The sequence below is a fragment of the Dama dama genome, chromosome X (genome assembly GCF_033118175.1).
Source record: "Dama dama isolate Ldn47 chromosome X, ASM3311817v1, whole genome shotgun sequence".
Classification (NCBI taxonomy): domain Eukaryota; kingdom Metazoa; phylum Chordata; class Mammalia; order Artiodactyla; family Cervidae; genus Dama; species Dama dama.
The window spans coordinates 87,280,020-87,292,183 of NC_083714.1; the positions used below are offsets into that span (position 1 = coordinate 87,280,020).

At 41.1% G+C, this 12,164-nt stretch overlaps 1 protein-coding gene across 1 annotated transcript in view; it reads right to left on the reverse strand.

The window, feature by feature from the left end:
- The window catches only part of SLC16A2 (solute carrier family 16 member 2), a 128,202-nt gene that overhangs the window by 14,858 nt on the left and 101,180 nt on the right, over positions 1-12,164 (reverse strand). The window contains exons 2-3 of the mRNA XM_061136574.1: positions 5,127-5,271; positions 956-1,406 (exon numbers count right to left, since the gene is read on the reverse strand). Of these exons, the coding sequence (XP_060992557.1) occupies positions 956-1,406; positions 5,127-5,271 (596 nt within the window). The remainder of the gene's footprint in view (positions 1-955; positions 1,407-5,126; positions 5,272-12,164) is intronic.

A 12,164-nucleotide genomic window follows, 5' to 3' on the forward strand; every position in this document is an offset into this window, starting at 1 on the left:
AAGAGGAAGAAGAGGATCTGACTGGTTAATTGTTAGCATACCCAGAATCCTCTACTGCTTACTTCCCTGGAACATGACAAGAGTTCTTTCTCCTGCAGCCCCCTCCCCTGTAGCCTTAGCTCCAGAACCAGCTCTCTGGTTGTTTCTAACAGCTTAAAAGGCTGCACATCCCTTGGCTCTCTGGATTTTGGGCTTCTGAGCAACAGCTGAGGACAGTGGGTGTCTAAGCCTCTTCCAAGCCTTGGCAGGACAGAATACAGCTTTAACAACTGAAAGAAATCTAGGAATTCCTTTATTGTCTCCCCATTCCCTGACCCAGAACTGACAGCCTAGGGCAACAACAGGTCACCAAGGGAGAAGGATCCATCAACTTCCAGGTAACACTCCAAAACTATGTTTTAAGAAACACAATGTCTGTGCAAGATAACAGCTGGAAACAACCAACATTTCTGTGATCATGTAAGTTGGGTAGATGCTGGTTAAACAAAGCTGAATAGAGTTTTTTACTGTATTTTGGGATCTTTTGGTACCTTTATAAGATTGCTACACATTATGAAGGTAGACAGATCTAGTATACATTATTTCCTAAACAAAATTACTTGACTACAAAGGCCAGCATTCCTTAAGACACTCTCTTAGAAAACCCTATTGTTGGTTCATCTAGGGGCAGTCTTCTGTATCTCAGTGATGCTTATCTTCTCTTGAGCATCCATCTAGATTTATCAGTAGGGGAAACCATAGGCATAGGTCTTTCCCTAAGGAACTTTCCCCATTTCCCACTGAGGTCTTCCCTCATCCTGTGTTGTTTCCTACTCTCCAAATACCTCTTTTGTCTTTTTCCAAAGATCCTAGCTCTGCCCTTTCAATGTCCTCTGCTCCTACCCTCTGAACTTCAGGCAGATTACATGCAGCTTCTTGGGGTCAGGTAGGGTAGACCCACCCTGGTATTTCTCACCAGGTGTACATAGGGAACGAAGTAGCCAAGGGCAGCAGCAGCGATCCCGAAGGCCCAGATGCGGTAGGTACGTTGGCGAAACACTCGCATGTTGAAGTACTTCCTGAGCTGAGCCAGAAAGCGTTGGCACAGGGTGTGGACACCTCTCTTGCTTGGGGTGTCTTGCGAGCTCGGCAGGAGAGGTCGGTAGGTGAGTGAAAGCAGCGTAAGAATAAACATAAAGGTACTCAGCACCTGGAAGGTTTGAGCGAGCTTGATCTTAGCCCCCAGTGTTTTGATGAGGAGGGGGAAGGATATGGAGAAGATGCTACTCCCAGCAGACACCACACCATTGGCCAGACCCAGACGGCGTTGGAAGTAATGGCCCAGGATGACAAGAGATGGCTGAAAGGCGAAGGAACAGCCACAACCAAAGAGAATCCCATAGGTGAAGTAACGCAGGCTTAGTGAGCTGTGGGAGAGACACCAAGAGCTATTCTCAGAAGCCTGACCAGCAATTTATCTGCCCTTCTCCACCCCACCCCTCCAGCCCCCCTCCCCCGCCCCCCCGCGCCAAGATCTATATACCCCACCCTCAACCCACAGCCCCAGTTACTGCTGACCCTCAGAATAGACAAGAAATAGAACCTTCTGATCCCCATTTTATAGATAGGGAGACAGAGTTTCAGAGACTTTACCCAAGGTAGCATAACTGGGGGCTTCCCTGGTAGCTCAGCTGGTAAAGAATCCACCTGAAATGCAGGAGGCCCTGGTTTGATTCCTTGGTTGGGAAGATCCCCTGGAGAAGGGATAGGCTACCCACTCCAGTATTCTTGGGCTTCTCTGGTGGCTTGGATGGTAAAGAATCTGCTTGCAATACGGGAGACCTGGGTTTGATCCTTGGCAACCCACTCCAGTATTCTTGTGTGGAGAATCCCCATGGACAAAAGGGCCTGGTGGGCTACAGTTCATGGGGTTGCAAAGAGTTGGACATGACTGAGAGACTAAGCACAGCACAGCACAGCATAACTGGGGATGAGCAAAGCTTGGACTTGTCTCTAGGCCTGTGTGACTCTAGTTTGAATCATAGGGCCCCATCAGTACTGTTCAAAAGAAAGCCACAACTATCCTATGCAAAGTCTAGATGAGAGGCTACAAGAGTAAATTAGTGGCTTAGAGAGAACAGTTTCACTTACTGCTCTAGACAACATGGGTAGGGTGGTAACCAAAGCTTTATCCCAAGTAATAAGAAAATTCTGCAAGGAGCCAAGATTCTGGATGTTTGAGACCCTCCATGGTACTCTTCAGTGTCTTTCTCCATGCTCGGGGCCCTTAATATTTCAGAGTGGTTGGTGGTGTATCCTTAGAGATACTCCTTCCCCAACCATGCCCATGGTCTGGATATCCCAAAACCCTTTACTCCAGGCCCTAGATAATCTCCATAGGGATCCTAAGATAAGGAGTTCCTTTAACTTCTGAAGCCTGGCTCCTATTCTTGGACATTATATGGACTAGTTTCCCAGAGTAGCTTGGCTGCTTGGTGGGAAATGGGACCTCAAAGAAATTATTGGCCTGGCCAAGTAGGACAAGTTCTGGCTAAAACTCTTAGGCTCTGCTTTGGCCATAACCTTCTATAACAGAAGGCAAAGTATCAGAATGGAAAAGGCTATGGGAAGGTCAGCTTGGCTTGCCATCTGCCATCAGATGACACTGACATAAACTAGTAAAAAAAATTATTTTCTTTATGATGCCTCCACATATTTTGCAATACTTTTTATCTGGCCACTTAATAACTTAGTGCTTTCCATGGTCTGGCAGTTCCTCTTCATAAATAGACCTAGTCCTCATACTAAAGGACTGGACCTATGGCACAGAGATGAAGTAGTGCTAGCTCTCATGATTCTAAGACAGTCACTGTCATCATTGCTTTCCATCTGTTTGCATTCATTGGGTATGAGCAAGGGCTTTGGTTTCAAAAGGGTTGCCTCTACTTAGAACACATAGCTAAGCCAACTGCTCCTCTTCTGTCAAATTCCTTGGGGCTTCCTTCCATTTAAATCGAGGTACCCTTTGGAATTGACCCAAGCTAGGGGCCTTGCTAAGGGAAATGCATTATGAAGGTCTGAAGGAGACACTCAGGGAGGGGGCCAGTGGGAGTAAAGCATGGGATTCTGTTCAGGGAGCTGTGTAGTGGATCTATTTCTACCTGGGCCCCGAGGCAGGAGGCCCCTGAGTAGGCTTGCCAAAGCCCTGCCCAAACTTTGCCCCATCTCACACCATCCAAAGGAACTCAGAGCCCTGATTTAGACACAACAGGAGAGATAACTTGGAGTTCTATCCATAAACAGAACCATATTCCACTGGATGTGAAGCCATCCAGAAAGTTTTTTGGCTCTAAAGATGTTCTTACAGAAAGGGCAAAGGGAGTGGGGGAGGAGCTTAAGGGCTGGGGAACAGTGTGCCTAAAGAAGAATGCCAGGAGAAAGCACATATGAGCTCTTTCCTCTCCTGTAACTGAGCTCATGTGGATTGGAAAGAAAATGGGATCCGTATGTTGCTAATTTGTTTACACTTTGCTCTGCTTGGCCTTAAGCACAGGCCACTGCTGAGTAGTGCTGAGGCTAGAGCTGCTTCTGAGGCCTAACTCCTTCTCACAAGAAGCCAGGCACCAGCCTGCTGAGGGCAAATGAGGCCGGCCACCAGAGGGGCCCTGAAAAGATTTGGAGCTACAGCCCTGGGAGGGCTGAGCAGATTACAGACAGGATGTGGTTTTCCCTGCCTCTGTTTCAATTGGATAGAACCAAGCCAAGAAACTATTGCAGGCCAGACCCAAGCTCTGCTGGAGGGTAGACTGGGCAGCCAGAAATGCTCAAGTCATAAAGTGGGCTCAACCTCACAGGGCCCAGTTGTGGCAGAACACGATTATCATTCTCTGCTGTGAGCGGATCCTTAGGCCTAGAGTGCATAACCCTGGTCCTTCTCTGGGAAGCCAATCTCAGAAAACAAGTCTCCGACAAGTTAGCCATGTCTCCAGGCCAGCATTCTCCTACACCAGGAGATTGGAAGTAGGAGGTACCATAACTTTCAAAGTGTCTTTGGCAGAAAATTATTGGAGTTCTTTTGGAATGCCATATTCCTCAAGCTGTGGTGGAGGGTTGTGCCTTCTCCCCTCTCCTACACATACACTTCTGGAGAGCAGCAGAGATAAGGAGAATATGAACTTGTAACCTACTCCTTGCTGGACACTGACCAAATTCTGCCAGTGGGATCTATGGGACCAGAATTTGAGTTTACCCAGTTTAGGCCTAGTTGGATAGCTGGGTTTTGGGTCTGTATCTCAGTGAGGGATGCTGCTGAATATCCTTTCTCATGCCCAAGACATGAATCTTTATCTGTCCCAAACTGTCCTAACATTTATTGTTGTTTGGTCTCTAAGTTATGTCCAACTTTTGCTACCCCATGGACTGCAGCAAACCAGGCTTCCCTTTCCTTCACTATCCCCTGGAGTTTGCTCAAACTCATGTCCATTGAGTTGGTGATGCTATCTAACCATCTCACCCACTGCCACCCTCTTTTCTTTTTGCTTTCAATCTTTCCCAGCATCAGGGTCTTTTCATTGCCATGCAGAAATGGAAACAGATCAGAAATACCAAACAGCCTTGGGCTCAGCTGACCTCTTTTTCAGCATAAGATTACCCAAGAATCCTCTAATGGTAGGTGTTCACATGGTCTTACTCTAGATTTTCATTCCTAGGAGGGCAGTTGAGGTCATGAGATGTGTGACATATTGAAGGGCAATAGAATGGCAGAGTGGAAGACACACCTGAAAAGACCTGATCTAATTTCATGTTGTAGATATAAAAACTGAGGCCCAGAGAGGGAAATGACACTCATCAATTGTTCCATTGCCATTCAGTGGCCAAAATTGAACCTGGGCTCAGCTGTATGAATGCCCAAGCTTAAACTTCTCTCATCACTTTGGAAATGTTGAGTCCTCTTTGGGTATATTCCCTACCAATATGTCCTTGGAGACCCTACCTAGATAAATCCCATTGAACAATAATTCCTGGGAGCAAGGTATTTGAAGACCCTACATGGAAAAGGCCATAGGGGATTCTGCAATGAGAAGAGTGTCTCCATTTGAGGCCCAGAAAGAAGCCAAGGGCAAATGGCCAGCAATTCTTAGCCTTACCTGGTGAAGGAGCTGGTATGGAGGCCAATGAAAGCAACAGCAGCCCCTGCAGTTGCTGTGATTCGGCAGCCCAAACGATCAGTGAATATACTCACAATGGGAGAACAGAAGAAGATCATTCCCATTGAGAGGGCTCCTACCCATGCTGCAGAGAAAAGAAGCACAAAGACATTTTAGTTTAATGTGGTATCTGGTGGTGCAGCTGGTATGTCAATTCTCTGACCTTTCACAGGGGGCATTGTGTTGGCCTGCACTGCCAGCCTGCTAGTCCCTGATGGCCAGAGAGGTTAGGCAATTTTCAAAGTGCCTATAACAAGGCAATGTGAGAACCAGGGGTCTAGTTCATAAGCATACCCAGAATTTCAAAGCTGGGGGAAGAGGCCTTTAGAGATCAAGTCTGTGGTAGAGATGTCAGGCTAGCTACCACACAGCTGCACTACATTTCTTAGCCTGTTTCCTGTGGCTATTTGGTACGATCATGTGACAGAATTCTGACCAATAGAATGTGGGTAAAAAGGACACATGCCACTTCTGGGTTTGGACCATAAAAAGACTCCCATGATGTTTCTGCTTCCTTGGGGGCCATAATGGCAGAGTGACCTTGGATGCCATGTATTAAGACTGGCAGAACTGCCATCAGTTCTGTCTGGGACCCTGAATGGAGTGGAGTTCCTCCTTTCTCTCCAGTCTGGAACCCTTGCCCTGAATGTTACCTAATAATTAAACTTCTTTTCCTTTAAACTACTGAATTTTTGAGGGCTATTTGTTATAGCAGTTAAATAAACACAAACTAAGACAAAGAGATTCCTCTACTACCATTTTATTGATAAAGAAACAAGTCTAGAAATGTGAAGGGACTTGCCAAACATCACATAGCAAGTTAAGTGGCAGAGCTGGGCCTCAGACCTAACTCTCCTTATTTCTAGTCCAATGTTCATTGTATTATATCTCTAATTAGGATTAATGAAGCTCCCATCATTGGAAGTGTGCAAGCAGAGGCTAGATATAAAACAGGGGATTCAACCACTGGTGTCAGATTTGGACTAGCCAGCATTTCAGGCTTCCTTCCAGGGATACTAAGCCAGATTTATAGCCTTAGGCACTAGGCTACTTGGTTTCAGTGCCAAGGAACATGAAAGTTAATTAAGCCTTCAGAAGCTTAGGTAAGATTTGTCTTGGTCACTGGAACAGTCGTGTGAAAATGCTAAGACTAAGGAGTAAGGAAGGCCACAGACAAAGGCCTCCTGGAATTGACACAGGGCAGGTTCAGGAGTCACCCAAAGATTTATAAGGACACTGTACAAGAGAGGCATATAACCCTCCTGCTGAAATCCTTCATCAGAGCCCATGTTTGGCAAATCCCCAACTCTAAACTCAAATAAGAAGAGTTTACTCTGTTTATAAAGGCTCTTAAGTGTTTGTAACAATCCTCAACAGGGAGGAAGAGATTTGCCCTTTTACTTAGATTCTTGCTCAGCCATCAGAAAGAAAGCCCAAGTATTTTTTTTTTTTTTTTGAAGGCTGTTACCAAGTTTCATCGTGAGCCTCTCTTTTCTAGGCTAAACAATCTTAGTTTCCCTAACTTTTCTTCTTAGCTTTAATTCCTAATTCTGTAATTCCTTTGAGAGCTCTCCTCTGAGTATGTTCCAAGTCTTCTTTGTCATCATCAAAAAGTATTCACTGAGTGTCACCTGAACAGTGAGCCAGGCCAGCTTCTGGCTCTCTTGAATTATGCAGCCCCAGAAGGGCCAGAGGAGTACAGTCTGAGGTTAGACTAGTCTACTGTCTGTGTCTCTTACCTCAGTACCTAATAGGTTGTTCAGATCTCCACTGGGAATCTTTATTTTGCTAGGGGTGCCATCTTGAGTCTTAGTGGCTGGCTCCAAAAGCACTGGTCTGAGACAGCAGGAGACCTGAACTCTCATCAGAATTTTACCTTATACCTTTCGATTTGACCTCTTATCAGTTATGGGACCTTGAGCAAATCACACAGCACTCCTCTAATCCTCAGTCTTCTCATTTATAAAATGGGGATTGAAATTCTCCATATGCCTTCCTCAAAGTTTTTTTTTTTAATCTAATGATTATCAAATGTGATCATATGTATGAGAGCTTTGTAGATACCAATAATCACACCATATATAAAAATTAATACAAATGGATCAAGTAAAACAAAATATTTAGAAGCAAGTATAGGAGAAAATCTTTCTAGCCTTTAGTTAGGCAAAGATTTCATAATTACCAAAAGTATGATCCATTAAAAAAATCAATACACTAGACTTCATCAAAATGTAAAACTTTTGCTCTTTGAAAAATACTGTTATGAACATGAAAGGGCAAGCCACAGACAGAGAAAAATATTTACAACACACATATCTTATAAAAGCCTGATATCCAGAGTACAAGTGTGAGTTGACTCTCATAACTCAGTAAGAAGACAGCAAAGAATCCAGTTTAAAATATGGGCAAAAGATTTGAACAGACTTTTTACATACACAAAAATGTATGACATGAATAGCAATTGAGTACATGAAAAGATGCTCAATATTATTAATCATTCAAGAAATGCATATTAAAACCTGTATAACCACTAAAAAAGCTTTTATAAAAATTGTCAATACCTAGTACTGGTGAGGATGTAGAGGAACTGGAAATCTCATACAATGTTGATGGGAATGCAAAAATGGTATACCTGCTTTGGAAAACGGTTTGGCAGCTTCTTAAAAGTTAAACATACAATTACCCTATGATCCTGAAATCACTCTCTTGGGTACTTAGCCAAGATAAATGAAAAATTATATTTATAAAAAAACCAATGTATGACAAAACCCACTGAAATGTTGTGAAGTAATTAGCCTCCAACTAATAAAAAAAAAAAAACCTGTACCTAGATGTTTTTCCAGATTTTTCATAATTACCAAAATGTGTCAATAACTCAAAATGTACTTCAACTGATAAATGGATAAATAAGTGAATATACATTAATATAGTGGAATACAACTCTGCAATAAACAATAATAAACTACTGATACATGAAATGACGAGAACAATTATCAAAGGCATTATGCTAAGTGAAAAGAAGCCAGACACAGATGATTCCATTTATATGTAATTCCAAAAAGGCAAAACTGGGCAAACAGATCAGTGAATGCCAGGAGGAAAGGTGAGGGGAAATGACTCATTATAGAGGAGTATGGGGGAACTTTCTGGACTAATGAAATGGAGCAATGAAATGTGATATATCTTGACTGTAAATGGTTGTATTCTTTAGTCAAAATTCATAGAATTCAGCATATAAAAAGGGTGACTATTACCATATGTAAATTATACCTCAATAAATCTGTTATAAAAAAAAAAGGAGAAGAGGAAAAGGGGCAGAGAAGCAAGAAGTGCCAGTGGGAGATCTCATTTATGATATATGTATTTTTATTCTGGCCAGATTAAAAAAAAAATTAGTTCAAGTGTATTGAACTTGAACAAAAAGGAAAATTAGTTAAATTCAGTAAATTATCTTACTGACATTTTATCAACTACAACTCACCAATATCTGGCCCTTCTGAATATCTGAAATACAATGAAAACTGATAATGATTGGGCTTTAAAGTATCTTTTGCACAGTCAAAGAAAGTTTAAATTACATTGGATATAGCTATTTATGTTAATGACATATATTCATCATTATGGTATCATATAGAATATTTTCACTGCTGTAAAAATCCATGCTCTGCCTATTCATCCCTATTACCCTCCCAACCTCTGGCAACCACTGATCTTTTTACTGTCTCCATAGTGTTGCCTTTTCCAGAATGTTATATAATTGGAATCATAGAGTGAATAGTCTCTTCAGATTGGCTTCTTTCACTTTCATATATTTAAATTTCCCCCATACCAAAACCTGACAAAGATGCCACAGAAAAGAAAACTACAGGCCAATATCACTGATGAACATAGATGCAAAAATCCCTAACAAAATTCTAGCAAACAGAATACAACAACATATTAAAAAAATCATACATCATGACCAAGTGGGCTTTATCCCAGGGATGCAAGGATTCTTCAATATCCACAAATCAATCAATGTAATACACCACATTAACAAATTGAAAAATAAAAACCATATGATTATCTCAATAGATGCAGACAAAGACTTTGACAAAAGTCAACATCCATTATGATAAAAAAAAAAAAAACCCTCCAGAAAGCAGGAATAGAAGGAACATACCTCAACATAATAAGAGCTGTATATGACAAACCGACAGCAAACATTATCCTCAGTGGTGAAAAATTGAAAGCATTTCACCTAAAGTCAGGAACAAGACAAGGGTGCCCACTCTCACCACTACTATTCAACATAGTTTTGGACGTTTTGGCCACAGCAATCAGAGAAGTAAAAGAAATAAAAGGAATCCAGATAGGAAAAGAAGAAGTGAAACTCTCACTCTTTGCAGATGACATGATCCTCTACATAGAAAACCCTAAAGACTCCACCAAAAAATTACTAGAGCTAATCAATGAATATAGTCAAGTTGCAGGATATAAAATCAACACACAGAAATCCTTTGCATTCCTATACACTAACAATGAGAAAACAGAAAGAGAAATTAAGGAAACAATTCCATTCACCATTGCGATGAAAAGAATAAAATACTTAGGAATATATCTTCCTAAAGAAACAAAAAAGATTTTTATATATAGAAAACTATAAAACACTAGTGAAAAAAATCAGAAGGGACACAAATAGATGGAGAAATATACCGTGTTCATGGACTGGAAGAATCAATATGGTGAAAATGAGTATACTACCCAAAGCAATCTATAGATTCAATGCCATACCTACCAAGCTACCAAGGGTATTTTTCACAGAACTAGAACAAATAATTTCACAATTTGTATGGAAATACAAAAAACCTCAACTAGCCAAAGCAATCTTGAGAAAGAAGAATGGAACTGGAGGAATCAACCTGCCTGACTTCAGGCTCTACTACAAAGCCACAGTCATTAAGACAGTATGGTACTGGCATAAAGACAGAAATATAGATCAATGGAACAAAACAGAAAGCCCAGAGATAAATCCACACACCTAGGAACACCTTATCTTTGACAAAGGAGTCAAGAATATACAATGGAGAAAAGACAATCTCTTTAACAAGTGGTGCTGAGAAAACTGGCCAACCACTTGTAAAAGAATGAAACTAGAACACTTTCTAATACCATACACACACAAAAAAACTCAAAATGAATCAAAGATCTAAATGTAAGGCCAGAAACTATAAAACTCCTAGAGGAAAACATAGGCAAAACACTCTCCAACATAAATCACAGCAGGATCCTCTATGACCCACCTCCCAGAATATTGGAAATAAAAGCAAAAATAAACAAATGGGACCTAATTAAACTTAAAAGCTTTTGCACAACAAAGGAAACTATAAGCAAGGTGAAAAGACAGTCTTCAGAATGGAAGAAAATAATAGCAAATGAAGCAACGGACAAATAATTAATCTCAAAAATATACAAGCAACTCCTGAAGCTCAATTCCAGAAAAATAAACGATCCAATCAAAAAAAAAAAAAAATGGGCCAAAGAACTAAACAGACATTTCTCCAAGGAAGACATACGGATGGCTAACAAACACATGAAAAGATGCTCAACATCACTCATTATCAGAAAAAGGCAAATCAAAACCACAATGAGGTACCATCTCACGCCAGTCAGAATGGCTGCTATCCAAAAGTCTACAAACAATAAATGCTGGAGAGGGTGTGGAGAAAAGGGAACCCTCTTACACTGTTGGTGGGAATGCAAACTAGTACAGCCACTATGGAGAACAGTGTGGAGATTCCTTAAAAAACTGGAAATAGAACTGCCATATGACCCAGCAACCCCACTGCTGGGCATATGCACTGAAGAAGCCAGAATTGAAAGAGACACGTGTACCCCAATGTTCATCGCAGCACTGTTTATAATAGCCAGGACATGGAAGCAACCTAGATGTCTATCGGCAGATGAATGGATAAGAAAGCTGTGGTACATATACACCATGGAATGTTACTCAGCCATTAAAAACAGTACATTTGAATCAGTTCTAATGAGGTGGATGAAACTGGAGCCCATTATACAGAGTGAAATAAGCCAGAAAGAAAAACACCAATACAATATACTAATGCATATATATGGGGTTTAGAAAGATGGTAATGATAACACTGTATGTGAGACAACAAAAGAGACACAGATATATAGAACAGTTTTTGGACTCTGTGGGAGAGGGCAAGGGTGGGATGATTTGGGAGAATGGCATTGAAACATGTAAATTATCATATGTGAAACGAATCACCAGTCCAGGTTCGATGCATGATACAGGGTATTTGGGGCTGGTGCACTGGGATGACCTAGAGGGATGGGATGGGGAGGGAGGTGGGAGGGGGGTTCAGGATGGGGAACATATGTACACCTGTGGAGGATTCATGTCAATGTATGGCAAAACCCCTACAATATTGTAAAGTAATTAGCCTCCAATTAAAATAAATAAATTTATATTAAAATAAATAAATAAATTCCCCCCATGTATTTTCATGACTTGAAAGATGTTTTTCAGCACTGAATAATATTCCATTGTCTGGATGTACCACAGTTTAATAAATAAACTCGCTCCCCAAAGGAATCTTGGTTGCTTCCACATTTCAGCAATTATGAATAAAGCTGCTATATATAGATGTGTGTAAATTTTTGTGTTGATGTATGCTCTCGACTCATTTGGTTAAGAACTAAGGAGCATGCTAAATTGTATGTTTAGTTTTGTAAGAAATTGCCAAGCTTTCTTCCAAAATGATTGTACCATTTTGCATTCTCAACAACAATGAGTGAGTTCTTGTTGCTCTACATCCTTACCAGCATTTGGTGGTGTCACTGTCCCAGATTTTGGTCATTCTGATAGGTATGTAGTGGCACTTCATTGCTTTCATTTGTATTTTCCTGATGACATATAGCATTGAGTATCTTTTAATATGTTTATTTGTCATCTATATATTTTCTTTGATGAGC